This window comes from Dermacentor andersoni, chromosome 3 (genome assembly GCF_023375885.2).
Source record: "Dermacentor andersoni chromosome 3, qqDerAnde1_hic_scaffold, whole genome shotgun sequence".
NCBI lineage: Eukaryota > Metazoa > Arthropoda > Arachnida > Ixodida > Ixodidae > Dermacentor > Dermacentor andersoni.
The window spans coordinates 236,204,335-236,221,929 of NC_092816.1; the positions used below are offsets into that span (position 1 = coordinate 236,204,335).

The 17,595-nt window shown below is 43.7% G+C and overlaps 1 protein-coding gene across 2 annotated transcripts in view; it reads left to right on the forward strand.

Moving 5' to 3' along the window:
* The window catches only part of Ssu72 (Ssu72 CTD phosphatase), a 64,716-nt gene extending 47,614 nt beyond the window's left edge, over positions 1-17,102 (forward strand). For both annotated transcript variants that reach the window (XM_050184150.3, XM_055073164.2), the window contains one exon: positions 16,107-17,102. In XM_050184150.3, the coding sequence (XP_050040107.1) occupies positions 16,107-16,208 (102 nt within the window). In that variant the 3' untranslated portion in view covers positions 16,209-17,102. The remainder of the gene's footprint in view (positions 1-16,106) is intronic.
* The last annotated feature ends 493 nt before the right edge of the window (positions 17,103-17,595 follow it).

A 17,595-nucleotide genomic window follows, 5' to 3' on the forward strand; every position in this document is an offset into this window, starting at 1 on the left:
AGCGTTTTGACAAACGCAGGTGGACAGTCGTCATTTCCACAAGTTTTGAGGGTTATGTGTTTTAATTTCGAACTTCCTGCTTTGAACTGGCTAGCAAGCATGCTAGCAAGCCACGGAAAGTTGAGCAACAATGTGCCCTTCGGGAGGCTTTTGTTTCGAACGTTTGTTTGTTAGGCTCTTGTTCGCTTTCTTTCATTTTTTTAGGCCATAGTGCACTTATTTTAACATTTTCCGCTGTAGTGGTGATATAAGAAGTCAGATTTTTCACCAGTGGTGGCAACGATAGCCGATAATTTTCCGGTATGGATAAGCAAAAAGTACAAACTAACCGAATTGCGGTGTTTGAATTAAGCGGCCTTAAAATACATTGAAAACATGGCGAACCAACCAAAAATTTGATTTTTGTTTGAATTAACCGAAAGTACGAATTATCAGAGTTTGAATTATCGCGAGTCTACTGTATACAGAAGAAAAAGTACAAAAACACCCTTTAAGTAAGCATTAACAAATATAAAAACAGCAACAGTAAACAGAGGCAAACAGAAGCAGGCAAGAATTCTCACATCATGTTTTCAAATAGCATGTCAGCAATTGCCGGAACTTGTATAGATCGCATTCTATTACAATATGGTCCGGTAATGAATTCCAATCTGGAATTGCAAGAGGCCGGAGTGACTTGTTAAATGTGTTCGAGGAGCCGTGCAGATGTAGAATGCTCATGGAGTTGAAGAGACGGCGTGATGTTCGGAGAGGTGGAAGCAGGAGAGAGTGCCGAAGCGAAGGAAAACAGAAGTATAGCTTATGAAATGACAAGCAGGCGATTTTTCATCTGTGCGTCAGAGGCTCGATATCAAGCGATAATTTTATGTTGGTAACATTGGAGTGGGTGTCGTAGTCGGATGAAATATATTGGGCTGCACAGTTTTGAATGGTTTCTAGGCTATCGATTAGGTAAGCCTGATGTGGATTCCAAATTGGACAGCCAAATTCTAGTTTGGTTCGTACAAAAGTTTTGTAAGCTAGACTGTGAATAGAGGGGGGGTAGAAGCTGAAGTGCCGTCTAATGAACCCAAGTGATTTTGATGCATAAACTGCAATCTTCGTGATATGCTCGGACCAGGTGAGTTTGCTGGTGATGTGAATTCCAAGATAACGGTAAGATTCAACTTGGGAAAGGGTGGTTGAGTACAACGAATATGCGTAGCTGAGGTTAGTGCGCTTGCGTGTTACCTGCATGTATTTGCACTTTGATACATTCAGCTTCATTAGCCATGTCGAACACCAGTCTTCAATTCTGTCTAAGTCATTTTGAAGCAACAACGGATCATTGTATGTGGTTATGCGGCGGTATCTGCGAAAAGACGAATGCAAGATGAAATGCTGAAAGAAAGATTGTTTATGAAGATTAAAAACAAAAGTGGGCCAAGCACCGAGCCCTGCAGGACACCAGAAAGAACTTCAGTTGTGGGCGAATGATCATTATCGATAACAGTGAATTGACAACGACCGGACAGAAAACAACGAATCCATGTTAGTATCAGCGAATCAAGACACAAGCATGAAAGTTTGGCTAAAAGGCGCTCATGGGGTACACGATCGAAAGCTTTCGAGAAGTCTAGATATATGACATCCGTCTGAAATGAGGAATCTAAATTTAGGTAAAGATCGGTTGTGAAATGGAAAAGTTGGGTTTCGCATGAGTAACCGGATCTGAAGCCGTGCTGGTTGGGAAAAAAAAAGCTGTTGGAATCAAGGTGAGATGCTCTAGTAGTTTGCAAGCAATGCATGTTAGTGAAATCAGTCGGTAGTTAGAAAGATCAGAACGGTTACCTGCTTTGAAAACCGGTACTACCTTGCTCAGCTTCCAGTTGTCTGGAATTGAGCTGGTAGCAATCGATTGCATGAATATTATTTACAGAAACAGGCTTGATATGTCCTTGATGCATTTCAGTATTTTAGATGATATATTATCAGGTCCCGGGGCGCTTGAAACTTTAAGCCTTTCAACAAGTTTTATGATACCATGTGTAGTGATGATAACGGGTGGCATCTGTGAAAACGGAAACTTAGATAGGGGAAGGATATCTAAGGTCGGTTCATTAGTAAAAACTGAGGAATAGTAAGAATTCATTACATCACTGCGTTTGTCTGGTGGAAGATCAGAACCGTTATCGCTAAACAATGAGATATTATGTGATGACCTAATGCCGGGAGTTAAAAGTTTCCAGAATTTTTTTGGATTGGAGCGAATAATGTCCTGTAGATCCCGATGATGAAATTTTCTTTTTGAGTATCGCACAAGTCTTGTGTAATCGCGAAGACAAGAGAAATACCTTTCCCAACGCAAAGCGCTAGCTGAATGTTTTGCTGCCCGGAAGAGTCGTTACTTTTTATTTGAAAGTTATCTGAGGGCATTAGAAAACCAGGGTCTGCTGGCATTGCCTTGAATGCAAACAAGGGGTACATATTGGTCAATGAGCGATAACAATTTTTGTTTGAAAAGCAGCCAATTTTCATTTACTATTCTGGAAGTGGAGGACATGCGGAAGTAATGAAAAAACTTGTCCAGCTCGATGATAATATTGTGAATGTCAGCCTTCTTATAGTCTCGGATATATTTGACAGATGGTTGACGAGTAGGGATGGGTACGGACAGTTTGAACAATAAGGAGCAATGAGCTGAAAGCGGAAATGCATGATAATGACTGAATGGATTCAGGGTTAGAAGCAAGAACAAGGTCAAGAGTATTGTTTTGGCAGGTTGGCATGTCAACTGTTTGTGTAAGATTGAAGGTAAGAACTAAATTAATAAACTCTTTCGATTGGCCACTGTGCGCCGATAAGTCAAGCCAGTTAATGTCAGGGAAGTTGAAATCTCCACAAAGTAAGCACCTCGCGCGGGGATAGCGGGCCTGAAGTTCGAGTAGGATTGAATACAGTTGGTTAACAAATGAAATGTCGCCGTCCGGGGCACGATAGCATGCAATTAAAATGATTGTGCTGGAAGGAAGTGTTAATTTCAGAGCAACAATCTCATGATTACTGATTGGTAAGACACAAAAAGAGGGCCCACTCGACCTCACGAGAACAAGCACACCGCCACCCCTCCGCCCCGCTCTGTCGCGCCTATACACCGTGAAAGATCGCACATCGTGTAGCAACTCATCATTTGAGATACCAGAAGTTAGCCAGGACTGAGTAAATATTGCTATGTCTGTACTGCTATCATTTAGGAAGGCTTCAACAGCGTCTTTCTTCGGCAGATAGCTGCGAATATTGGCTAGAAGAACCGCCAAGTATGATAAGTCGGTGCGAAGTATCTCATGCAGGGTGAATGCGGCCGGGGGAGTGGCGGCGACCCGCAAGCGGGTGGCGATTGCTATAATTGCACTTCCTCGACAGAATTTGTTTCGGAATTGTATATGAATTCTCTTTCATGGTGAGCTTGTCGAATCGGAACTTAAAGTTAGTGCTCCTTTCTTGGGCATTAGTGAAATGCATTTTTCGGGCTGTTCGCACGCGTGTTGAATAATCATCACGTATTGCGTAAGACGTAACTTTAAGCTTGGGTCCTGCTGATAGAATGTTTGATTTAACTTTGAAACGGCCGAATTTTACAACTATAGGGCGCTTTTTGTCTGCCTGGAATCGTCCCAGCCGGTGCACTCGCTCAATGTCGTCAGGATTTACGGTAACGCCATGTTTCCCTGAGCAAAAGGAAATAATCTGGGTCTCGGACTCTGCCCAGGTTTCGCCATATTATCCTTTATTCCAAAAAAAAATTAAATTTGATCGGCGAAGGCGATGCTCGGCGTCATCACATTTGTTGGTATGAGCTTTAATTTCTGTGGAGAATTTCTCAATGCTTGTTTTCAAGGCGCTAGAAGATGAGTCGTTCGGTTGATTATTCTTGACAACTTTTTCCAGTGTGTCGACACGCGAAGACAGGCGACCGACCAGACCTTCTATATTAGTTTGGGCAGCGCGGATTAGCGAAAGTTCTGCGAGAATAATGGTTTGGGACTGTTCCAGGCGACACAGTGTGTCTGAAATAAATACAAGTGACATAAGTTCGTCACCGGACGAAGGTCCGGGATTCAATTCCACATCCCCTGACATGACAAGCAAGAGAGATACCAAATGGACATTGAGGCAAAAATAACATGAAAAACACAATTTACCGTAACAATCGGGCAGGTCAGAGGGGCATGACACTGTGACCAGAAATGGACTACTGGTTCGGAGGCAACTAGCAAGAGGAAGGTAACTAACCTGTGCAAAAAGGAGCGGTTGCATGACCACATTCGTCGCAGCGGCATGCCACGAACGGCCCCAGAATGGATGCGGTATTTGTAGGCAAGGCAAAGCTGCTGAGGTGGCAGTACTGCGTGGTTGCCAAGTGAAGAACTGGACTGTAGCTGGATGTGGTGGATTCAGCCTGTCTTCTGCTGCTCTGTCGTTATCCACAGGAGGCTGTGTAGCAGCGTCATTGGGTTGACGAGCGGTGGCAGGATCGATGAGGCCGAAACCGGAATGTAGCGGAGCAAGGGTGCATAGCAGGAAAGCCTGCGCAAAAAGGAGTGGTTGCATGACCATGTTCGTCGCAGCGGCGTGCCCCCTTTGATTAAATCTACTGTTATTCCATCTTCTCCTGCCGATTTCCCCCGTTTCATGTCTTGCAAGGCCCTTTTGACCTCATCGCTAACTAGCGAACTAGCGATGAGGTCATACATCGGAGGAGTCTCTGCAACCTGTTGATTATTCCTTCAAATGGAGCTATCGTGGCTCCTCTGGGTACTGTACAGGTCAGTATAGAATTCTTCCACTGCTTTTACTATACCGACGAGATTGCTGACGATATTACCCTGCTTATCTTTCAGTGCATACATCTTTGTTTGTCCTATGCCAAGTTTCTTTCTCACTGATTTCAGGCTGCGTCCATTTTTTACGGCTTCTTCAGTATTTCTCACGCTATTGTTTCGAATATCACTTTATTTTCACCTTGTTGATCCATTTTGACAGTTCCACGAATTCTATCCGATCTCTTGAGCTAAACACTTTCATTTTTTGTCGTTTCTTTATTAGGTCCTTTGTTACTTGGGAGAGCTTGCCTACTGGTTGCCTTGGTGCCTTGCTTCCCATTTCAGTTGCTGCCTCTGAAACCAGTCTAGTTACGGTTTCACTCATTACCTCTATGTCATCTGCATATTTGTTGGCAAGTACCAGCCTGAATTTGTCTGCTTTTACCCTTACTGCCTCTAGGTCGGCCTGTTTCTCTTTGACCAATTTTACTCTTTCTCTCTTCAAATTGAGGTGAATCCTAGCCCTCACTAACTTATGATCACTGCACCTTACCCTACTTACATCCTGCACTATGCTGGAATCAGCAGAAAGTATGAAGTCAATTTCATTTCTTGTCTCACCATTAGGGCTTTTCCAGGTCTACTTTTGGTTGCTGTGCTTCCTGAAAAAGGTGTTCATTATTCTAAGCTTATTCCTTTCTGCGAATTCTACCAGCATCTTTTCTCTATCGTTTCTAGACTCGACGCCGTAGTTGCCAATTCCTTGTTCGCCAGCCTGCTTTTTCCCCACTTTTGCATTGAAGTCACCCATTACTACAGTATACTGAGTTTGCACTTTTCTCATCGCTAATTCAACAACTTCATAAAGCTGATCTACTTCATCATCGTCGTGACTGGATGTTGGAGCGTAGGCTTGTACTACCTTTAATCTATACCTCTTATTTAGTTTGATTACGACTAAGCTACCCTCTCGTTAATGCTGTAGAATTAGTCAATGTTGCCCGCTATGTCCTTATAGATTATGAATCGTACCCCATATTGCTTCTTATCTAGGAGAGCTCTGTAGTAGAGGACATAACTGTTATTCAGCAATGTGTAAGCCTCACCAGTTCTTCTAATCTCACTAAGGCTGATGGTATCCCAAAAAATGTCTGATAGTTCCTCAAAAAGTCCTGCTAAGCTAGCCTCACTCGACAGAGTTCGGGCGTTGAAGGTTGACAGGGTCAGTTTCCATTGGCAGCCTCAGTACTACGAACTAATATTTCGAGATCTGGGGATTCTTAGATTTCTGTGTAATTTTCACGGCAACTGAAACAGTAGGCTAGCCAACGACAAGGGGCAGCAAGCAGATGCTGCGGCACATGAGTTCGGAAAATCTGAGCCGGTGCTCTATAAAAAAAAAATTGGGAGAGAATCTTTTTATTTTTAATCTGTTCTAGAGGCAACAACACATTGGGTTCAGCGAGTGCAGGCTCTGTCCAAGCAAATGTCTCCTATTAAAGGGAAGCTGAAAGGTTTTCCAGAAAAAGTGAGTGAAGAGCAGTACGCCGTGGTTTTCAACCCTCTGAATTCGAATATCGCATCGAAATTGAGTGAAAGAAAGCGCAAACATATTTTATTTCGACGAAAAGTGCAGCAGCAGACACGCCCAGCTCGCAAGCGCCTCGTTTCTGCCTGTGATTGGTCGGGCGCCTCGTGACATCAACAATGGTGTTCGTCCGGACCAACTGCTGCCGCTACACACGAAGCACGGTGCAAAGTAGTTTGGTGGTGTTTTGCTGAGACGGTCATGGAAATTTTCGAGAGCTTGCGTTTCCCTGAGAAGTTCGGCGTTAAGTCCAAACTCTACGAGAGCGATTTTGCGCGCGACGGTGACGGGCGACGGCTTTGAGCGACAAAACCGGCCGTCGCTTGAACAAATCGCTCGGTGTTGTCGCTCGATCGCTCGTTTCTAGAAATCTAGAACTCGTCGCTCGTCGCCCGGAAATGCTATGAGCGACTAGCCAATTGTGCGAAGCCGAAACTGGATGTACATAACTCAAATACTGCTGTTTGTCGCACGGAACGAGCAAACTATAGAATTTTACACGTGCAAGAATAAGAACCTAGTGCAAGACCTTCCGAAGTATTTTATGCTCCTTCTTCAGTAAAATACATCAACTTAAATTGATAAAGCACGCGTCACGCTAGTTTCGGCGCGTATATTGCTGCCCTCATTCCGGGAAGTCGTCACTCAAAGCCGTTGCTCGTGTGGAGTTCGGCTTGCAGACGACGAGTGAGCGCGACAGCCATCGCCTCGCTTGTAGCGCTGTCGCTGTCGTGTGCAAGATCACTTGTAAGGGGTTGTACATACTACACGTACGTACATACTTGTACATACTTGTACATACTACATGTACGAGCCGATTGCGAAGAGCCGACCTCTCCAAGAAGCAAAAAATGCTGATGCAAGCACTGCTTTCCACGCGAACGAAGGCGAAGTGTTAGCATCTCCTTGTGTTGGAAATGTTCTTTGGCGAGTATGTTTTTTGCTAAGCTGCATCCAGCGTTCCAGTGAGTACGTTTCCGGGCAAACAACTGTATTGTTATGTTTTTGCATGCCTCCTCGTAGAACGTAAGCAGTGATGTGATCTTCAGCATTTGTGCGCTGCCCCAAAGCTGTCGGCAATCTTCACAGACGGTTTAAACGCGGGAAAAGTTTACCGGCTGTTGTAGCACGTGTAGTATAGAACCTTCATCAGCGCGCCATCTGCACGCTACTCGTAACCGGCGAATTTCGTTGGCTACGTGAGATGGTCGGTTTCTTATGTGTGCGAGAGAAGGGGTAGTGCAGCGTCTTGGCGTGAGCAGGCTTTCCAACACATGCAAACTTTACGCTTGCACTGCGTTATGGTAGCTGCATGCAGGCTGTTTCACAACACACGTGCGAATAGAAAATTTGCGGCGCTTGGCGATGAAACCTGCGTCAAGGGTGGGCGATAAACATGCACCTTCCATTCAGCGTGCTAACTACTTTTTTTTTAGGAGAACCCAAAGTACGCATTATTTATAAACTCCGGTAGTAATCGTCACGGAAGTAGTTAGAGCTCAACACTTGTTCTTGAGCGTTTGAAGTTGTTTCGCTTCACAGCAACCTCCCACTTAGCTGAAAGCTTCTCGTCTTGCAGGAACTAATGGAACATCGGAACATCGTCGCGGCCGCTGGTGTATAGGCTGCACAGGCTGCACAGAACGCCGGCATGATCGGCCTACAAGTTCAATTGATGCTACGCACGTCAACTACCACTCCTATATACACACAAATAAAGGAATGTAGGGTCGAGCAAAGCAGATTAGGATGGCACGCACGCAGAAATAAGTCCGGTCAGGCACGGTCGCGGAGGCTGCGAAGGAGCGGAACACCAGTGTTGACGTCACTACGCCGCCGTTTCCGGTCTCCGCTCGCATCGTCAGCGTCAGCAGCAGCGCGCGGCGCACGACAGGGGGCGGAGCTACAGCGCAATTTTAACCGACGATTGCGTCGCTCCTAAGTAGAAAATCCCCCCAAAATTTTACCTTCATGGTTTATAAGGTTCCCACATCCGTATATGAGCGTCTTATTGAATTCGACAGACTCTTCAGCTTCCCTTTAATGACAGCATGTCTCTTCCTTCTTTCTGCGCCCACCTCTTTCTTTCGCGCTTCTTTCTGCAGCTGTACTAGCTACGTGCAGGGAGAAATGTAATCTCCGTACTCTCAGGGATGCCACATGGTTGCACTTTGCACTTTCTGGACGGTGTCGTTTATACGCGCTTGCGCCTTGGAATAGTTCAGGTGTCTGCCTCGAGTGTGACAATTGTGGTGTTCACGGCAAGGAATGTAAAAACAAACAAACAAGAAACATTGCACTTTGGAAGTGATGTGGAGCTTCCTTTTTGTCGGTAGTTTTCTCAGCGTCAGCATGTGCTTTGTGCGCGTCACTCTTACTATAACGTGCCTCAGTGGTGTGTGGTGGTGGAACTTATGGAAAACAGCAACAGCGAAGACTGAGAGCCAACGGCAACATCTCGTGGATAGCTCAAACAGTGACAGCTTATGAACTGATGGGTTGATGGGCGGAATGGATAATTTTGGGGCTTTCACTATAATGACCTTTCAGAATAAGGAATGATTTATGGCAGTCCCGCTTGATTTGTTATATCGAGATTCGGCTAGTTTCTTCACATGCACAGAGCTCTTCAGAGAGTGGGAATGATTGCTGTACAGCCTGAAAGTATGGCTACCTAAGTCACGTAGCCTTTTGCACTACACAAATTTTCATGTTTTATGTCTCTACTGTGCCTGCGCCGGTGAAAATGTACTGTAGTTTTGCTCCAATTTTCTGTTTATTTGGACGGAGTTGATGCTTTGAAATATTTGCAAAGTATGGTATCCCCCCCAAAAATTTTTAACTACCTTACAGGCCCCTAGGGCATTGTGTAAGGGGGATGAAAATCCCATTAGTGCATACACAATCAGATTAAAAATAAAGAGTACAATATGTGGTAAATAAAATTTGTGCACATAATAGCAGTAACGAGGAGACTAAGCAATGCGGAAATAGCGAGAAGAAATATAGTACATAATTTAAAGCACACGATAACACAAAAAGCGCATGAATAAGAGCACAATTCATCAAGCGTGTCATAGCAAAAGGGGAAACGAAATGCTTAACTTCGAAATATGAACTGAAACATGAATATGAAACATGCTATACAATGGATTCAGTGATGTGCAATAAGTTGGTGATGGAATGTATCAGGATTAGACAGAGATGCGATGCTGTCTGGTTGATTGTTCCATAATCTGATGGCTCGTGGAAGTGCTGATGAATTAAAGGCTAAAGTGTCACCATAGATCCATGTAAGACTCATATGATTGTGCAATCATTTGGACATGTGAGATGGGATATCGAGGTCAAAGGAACATGATCTATTGGAGTGTACATACTTGTGAAATACTGTTAGTAGAGCGATGTCACGGCGTGTGCCTAAAGATTGGAGAAAAAGATCAGTTTTAATCTGAGTGATGCTTGAATGGTAGTTATAGTTTCTTGAGATGAATCCTGCGGCCCTATTTTGGATGAATTCTAAAGTGGTGAACAAAAGTAAGGTAGGCTAGTTTACGAATATTAGCAGGGGTACCTCTGAGGTTACGGCGTAGGTACCCTAAAGACTTAGAGGCGACGGCGCATATGGATGTGATATGAAATGACCATGAAAGATCTGATGGAACGGTTAACACCGAGATATTTGTTATGGGCGACGCGAGACAGTAAGTCATCTTGAATATGGTATGTATAACTAGAATTGTTATGTTTACGGCTGAATGAGATGACTTTATATTTTGATACGTTATGGGTCATTAACCATGTTTTGCACCACTTTTTGATAAGATGAAGATCGGATTGGAGTGCCAGGTGGTCATTAGCAGGTTTAATGGGACGGTAAACGATACAATCATCCCCAAAAATTTGCATGCAGGAAGAAACGTTCTTAGGTAAATCATTTATATAAGCAAGAAATAATAATGGACCAACTACGTTGCCCTGTGGCACACCGGAGGTAACTAGGGAAAGATTAGAGGACAGATTATTAACAAGTATGAACTGTTGGCGATGTGAAAGGAAGTTTCGAAGCCATGATAAAGTTAAAAAGTCTAGACGGAGTGATGATAATTTAGAAATCATGCGGCAGTGAGCAGCGCGGTCGAAGGCTTTGGCGAAGTCAAGAAATATACAATGGATTTGTAGGTTATTGTTCATATTAAAATGCAAGTCAGTCATTAGTTCGAATAACTGTGTTTTGCAGGGATGATTCTTTCTAAACCCATGTTGATTAGCATAAAAAAGTTTATTGTGCTCAAGATGACTGAAAATATTAGATGCAATTATATGTTCTAGCATTTTGCAGCAAATGCACGTAAGAGATATAGGACGGTAATATTCAGGTGAGGTTCTGTTTCCAGTTTTAAATATGGGTATTACTTTAGCCATCTTCCAGTCAGAGGGCAGTATTCTAGTAGTTAAGGATTGCTGAAAAATCTGAAATAAAAATTTACTAGGCACTGAAATGGTATTTCTTTAATATTTTAGAATTAATGCGATCAATACCGACAGAAGTACATACTTTAAGGTTATTTATGATGCACTTGATGCCGTCATACAATATGTGGACGTGCTTGGCAAGGTGCGCTGCAGTGACCATAGGATGGTAAGAACTCGAGTTAGCCTAGACTTGAGGAGGGAACGGAAGAAACTGGTACATAAGAAGCAGATCAATGAGTTAGCGGTAAGAGGGAAAATACAACAATTCCAGATCAAGCTACAGGACAGGTTTTCAGCTTTAACTCAGGAAGAGGACCTTAATGTTGAAGCAATGAACGACAATCTTGTGGGCATGATTAAGGAGTGTGCAATAGAAGTCAGTGGTAACTCCGTTGGACAGGATACCAGTAAGCTATCGCAGGAGACGAAAGATCTGATCAAGAAATGCCAATGTATGAAAGCCTCTAACCCTACAGCTAGAATAGAACTGGCAGAACTTTTGAAGTTAATCAACAAGCGTAAGACAGCTGACATAAGGAAGTATAATATCGACAGAATTGAACATGCTCTCAGGAACGGAGGAAGCCTAAAAATAGTGAAGAAGAAACTAGGAATTGGCAAGAATCAGATGTATGCATTAAGAGAAAGCCGGCAATATCATTACTAATATGGATGAGATAGTTCACTAAGTATGGACAGCTGGGCTAGTTGGTTGTGATTAGCATTATGAAACATCGTTCCAGCGCACAATTGAACACGGACGAGAAGAGAAAGACAACACGAACGCCGGACTTCAACTGAATTTTATTCATGGAAAACAGGGCTTTATGTACACAGGGGGAGGGGGAGGCTGCTAGTGCGCAGGACCACCCAAAAATATTTCCTTGGTCCAGGCAACAGTCATCAGAAGTGTCAAACCTAAAGAGGAAAGGAATAAAAGCAAAGGCCAGGGAATTTGTGCCTCTATCAGGGAAAATTAGCTGTAATTTTATTGAAAGGGTCGAAAGTCGCGGTAATGCTGGCTTGAGTAACAGACAGGAGTCGTAATGAATCGTCTTTGACGTCCTGTCGTTGGCTAGAGGAGTTGCCAGTGTACAGTCAACGACCGACTTTCCGGATTCCCGCTAATTTGGACGGCTCGCGGCACCACCACCTACCCCATAGAGTCAGTGTATCAGAACGTCTGAAATTTCAGACGCAAGAACTCTTCGCGGTCCGAAATGGCACTGCTGCCATTTTGATTACCTCGCCGCCTCAAATCGGCGCTCTCGCACGCAGATCTGCTGGCAGCCGTAGCCACCACTGCGGCAACGCTAGGCCTAGCTGCTTCGACGTTCGCTATGAAGTAGGCGCGCATACGTGGTTATCTCGTGTCTCCTTCCTTCATCTGTTGTTTTATTTGGCACCTTCTTTGTAATCATGTATAACCAACTTGCCCACCAGCACGTGCTCAGTGCCGTTAGGTGCCGTGTTTTTTATTGAAAGAATTTGCTGCTGTCAGCAATGGCACGGACTCCGCCTTAGCGGTCCTCACGATTGGCTTAGAAGCTTGGAAAGCACGGTGTGTTGCATAATGCCAGTTCCCAATAGTCAGCTTCGTTTCCGTACAGATATTGACACGTGTACTTATCCTTATCGGGCGACCACGTTTCGATGCCTAACAAATGTTATCGCACAGCGCGGGACGCGCCTGCATGTATCCGAAGTTTCTGGAAAGCTATCGATGCTTCTATCCGCTGTCTGTTGTCGCCAAACATTATGTTATCTGATTTCATCGCCTGACGCGAATGGTGTAGAACTTTGTGGAAGGCACGCAGGTCCCAACGATTAGTAACATTCAACGATTGGTGTATAAAAGCCGACGCGCTTGACCCGTTGATCAGATTTTCGACGATCGCCGACTGTGTTCGCCGCTCTCGTTGTGCTTTAAGTGTAGCTTGTTTTGTGGGCACAGGTTCGCCCAATAAAAGCTAGTTTTGCCTTTCACAGTATTGCTACTGTGTTCTTTGACGTCACAACCACGTGACAATATATTACTTGGTGAAGCGTACGCAAAAGTATTGCAGTGAAGCATAAGCGTGGGAAGGGGCTATTGCCACGGGACACAGTATGTATTTCTTAATTATACACGCGTGCACCCGGTATTTCTTGTCACAGCACGAGCACCAATATGCCTAATATGTGTACCGACAGGCCTTCAGAGCGTTTTCGAATGTGTCTATGGCGGTTTGAGCCCTGAAGGGCTGTAAATGACATGCATTTATGTTTTTCCAACTGGCCAATTTTTCAGACGTTTTCGCGGTCCCTAAGGAGTTCAAAAACTCGGACGTGGACTTTGCAACTGACCAATAAGATGCTTCAAATGGTCTGTGGGGCGAACGAGTGGCGGAAGGAGTACAAGAACAGAAAGGACCAACGCATTGATGAGTGAACGGGAAAGGAAGCGTGCTGCCGCCATTTTGAAGGAGCTTGAACTCAAAAAACAAAGTGTTGGCTGATGCCGAGACGCAAGTGTCCCTCATCCAAACCAAAATAAATTCTTTAAAGCAGTGAAACACAACACTGAGGCATCGTGCACGGGCTGAGAATATGTCAGGATAGTTGAGGTTGACTTACGAGCTGTTGAGAGAGAATCTCAAGTGTGACAAAGTTTGGGCCTCATACCACTGAGCTTGCTATCAGCTGGTAGAAATAGCTCATATTCTAAAATAATTGCTTTTGTATGCATCTCCTTTTTTATTCGTATTTGAGAATGTCCGACTCGATTGGCAATTTTTTTCGAGGACATCTTACATTTCATTTGCTGTGCATATTACTAACCCCACCCTTCTATTCTCTTTTTGAATAACATAAACACCACTCCTTAGTATTCAAATTGGATTAAGTCTTCTTTTTTTTAAATTTTTTTCATATGCTTACTAGAGAGTGACAGCATCGGGTGATATGATTTCAGCTCGTCTTGACAAAAAACATAGTTCTGCATCACTCAGGGAATTTTGCAAAGGCACTCAGGGAAAACCTGGAGAACTCAGGGAAATTGGAAATGTCAACTTCGTAGACACCCTGTACTTGTATTTGAAAAGGAACAACATATTTCACTATCTTTTAATACAGTACAACCTCCATGAGGATCCCGTTAAACATGATTTCCCAGCACTAGCATTCGCCATTAGTCGCCCACTGTGGCAGTTTCACCTCAATACTTGCCCACTCGTCATGTGAAAACGCCAGTGCACATTCAGTTTCTTATTTCGCTACCAGCAAATCTCCTACCGGTTCGTTGAACAACACATTAAACAGCTATCGCCACAAATCTATTGCAGTAAGCATCTTTACCTATCTGTCGTACAGGGTGTGGGGTGCAGTGCCATTGATAGTGCACTTCATGCCTTTAGTAGGCTATAATCCAAACGCGCCGCCATTCTCTGTTGCAGGTGGTACGATGTGAGCGTCATCTTTTGCTTTGGTGGCATCCGGCATCGCCCACCAGCTCGATTTCGTTTCGGTTTCCGGTCGCCGTCTTTAAACACTGAATAAGGAAACAACAAAACGTGTCTTGGGCTCGATACGCGTCGGCGCCTTATGGCTCATGCGCAACTATTCTCGCAATGCTTTGCATTACGTAGATGTCAAATACTATTGAGTCTGTCAAATTTTTTAGTTACTTCAGATTGTATGTTCTCACGGTTAGTATGTGTTATTTTATTTTTCAGAACGTATGAATGGGGTTCTACTGTGTTTGAAACTAACCAAAGATTTCGCAAGAACTGGCTGTTAAAGTCTGGTTACTGTTCTCTGTAATAATCAGAAAGACTGAAATAATCAGAAGAATAAGAATGGGCTGGGATGCGTTTGGCAGGCATTCTCAGATCATGAACAGCAGGTTGCCATTATCCCTCAAGAGAAAAGTATATAATAGCTGTGTCTTACCAGTACTCACCTACGGGGCAGAAACCTGGAGGCTTACGAAAAGAGTTCTAATCAAATTGAGGACGATGCAACGAGCTATGGAAAGAAGAATGATAGGTGTAACGTTAAGGGATAAGAAAAGAGCAGATTGGTTGAGGGAAGAAACGCGAGTTAATGACATCTTAGTTGAAATCAAGAAAAAGAAATGGGCATGGGCAGGACATGTAATGAGGAGGGAAGATAACCGATGGTCATCAAGGGTTACAGACTGGATTCCAAGGGAAGGGAAGCATAGCAGGGAGCGGCAGAAAGTTAGGTGGGCAGATGAGATTAGGAAATTTGCAGGGACAACATGGCCACAATTAGTATATGACCGGGGTAGTTGGAGAAGTATGGGAGAGGCCTTTGCCCTGCAGTGGGCTTAACCAGGCTGATGATAATGATGATGATGACTGTTCTCTGTATGCTAAACAAACTATCGCAAATTATAAGAACTGAAACTGCAAAAGTTTTCGAAGCACTGTAGAAACAAAAAGGGTAATGCAAGCTTCGTTTCCGGTTTCATGGCAGAGATCTACAAGACAACCTGTGATTTTGCCTTGTGGTCTGTCGTTTAGTGTTTCCGGCAGTCTAGTCAGTAGCAGTTTTATCTTTTATGCTAGAACCAGTGATGTTTTTTTTTGCAACGGTCCGTCTAATGTGCGTACAGCACACAAGTCCTTCAGGATCATTTTATTTTTTCTTCAACTTGTCACATTTTTTTGGCAACAACTTTAGTGTTTTTAGATGTCTTGTCATACAGCATTCATTCATTTTTGGAAAACTTGTTTGCAACCTTCCTCCACAGATGTTGAGAGGCTATTTGTGCAGTTTTATTAATGACAATTAGTGATTGTATGTTTAAAATTGATCCTAATTGTTCCTGACAGCTAGCTGCGTTTTTTTCACTGGTCATTATTGTAGTACCTAATTAACCAAAATAAATATTCCTGCTGTACACATATGCATCTGCATTTGACTATTCAATATTCTATTCAGTATTTCATATTCATATTTAATTCGAATTTGAAATGGTTGATATTTGCCCAGCTCTAATAATTTAAATATCTCTTTTCATTATATTGTTACAAAGGGTCACTACCAGTGGAAAACGTGAGAAGCAAGAGAAGAGAAAGAAGAGGTCAATGTTGCTCCTACAATTGTGACCCTTTATAACAATATATTGGTGTATGACCATTCAATTTGTTGTTACAAAATCTCAAGTATTCACACATTTGCACTCAAAGCCAAGTCTGTCGGTGTCCCCCCTGGTTCTTCTTGCCTGTTCGCAGATGAGTGATTCGGAGGATCTGGACAATGACATTGACGAACTGATCCAGGAGTTTGAAGCTAAGGCGCAGAGACCCATCCTGCACACTGTCCAGTTCTACTGAGCCAGCCCTGCACCAGACTCACTTTAAACAACCATCCTGACACTGCAGTGGTCTAGTGTGCCAGCTTGCAGCAAAGGTTCCTAGCTTGTGCACTGCAAGAGCGGCGCAAAAGTGGGAGGTGTCAGTGAAAGGAACGAAGCAGCTTAGACTGTCCAGTTCACCTGGTGGCGTTTCGTGTCATCCTATGATGAGGCTGTCAAAGGAGGAGTGCACAACATGCGCACTTTAAAACAACCCTTAACTGACTACTGTGTTTTTGTTTCTGTATTAGAAAACATATCATTTATATTTGTGTGCACACTACGTATACCGATTTAAAAAAAGAAGAGAGAATTTGCCCTTTCTGGCAGATTTTTGTTTGTTTGTAAATGCTGGGCTGCAGCAAATACTGTGAAACCTAAACCCTGTTGCATGCTGTAGCGTACAGTAATCCCAAGTTCTTGCAGAGCTCGTGATTGGCAGGGTTAGTCATAACAGCATGGCATTTCAGAGATGCAGAAACAAGGCACTGCAGTTCATCCGAGAATATGTGGAGGAACATGTGTGTTACTACTACATGAAGGCTAGCACATATAAGGTGTAACCCATCAGGAAAGCAGGTCTGTGTTGTTTGCACTAGGACACATACAGCTGGATTCCAAGAACTTGGGCTTTTTTCAGAGTGAACAAAGTCATGCGGGTCAAAGTTGGTGGATGTGTTTTTTGTGCCCTTTGCTTTCTTTCCTACTTTCTCCAGAAACTTCACAAAAAAGGCAACAGAGGTGTGTGTTGGTCATATGCTAGTTTCCTTTGGTTGACATTTAACATGTGAAGCAAAGAGCCCCATAAGTCACAACGGCAGATGTTTCTAATTGTGAACTGTAACAAAACCTGTTAATAAAAAGTCATTGGCTACATTGGGTGCCTGAGACACCTACTCTGCTAAGGTGCCCAGTGATTATATCTGGTGTTCGGCACTGAAGCAGGAACAGTGGCACAGGAAGATGATTGATGTGCACATGGTGCACATGGGTGAGTCAGCTATTGCTGGGTGATAGCTGAGCAAATTAGCGTAGGCTACTCCGACTCGCAGCCAACACAACAGTGTTACATCACGTAGTGAAAGGTTTGGTGGTAACTGCAGTTGCAATCACAGATCGAGGCTGTATAGGCGATGGTTGCAGTAGTGCGGGATACTGCTATGACTCAACATGATATTGCACGTGAGATGGCAAAGTTCTCTTGCAGCATTCATTTTTTATAAGAATATGAGGAGCAACGTCACCTCTGTGTGGGCCCATTGGACAGCATCAGATGGCAAAGTTCTCTTGCAGCATTCATTTTTTATAAGAATATGAGGAGCAACATCACCTCTGTGTGGGCCCATTGGACAGCATCAGATGGCAAA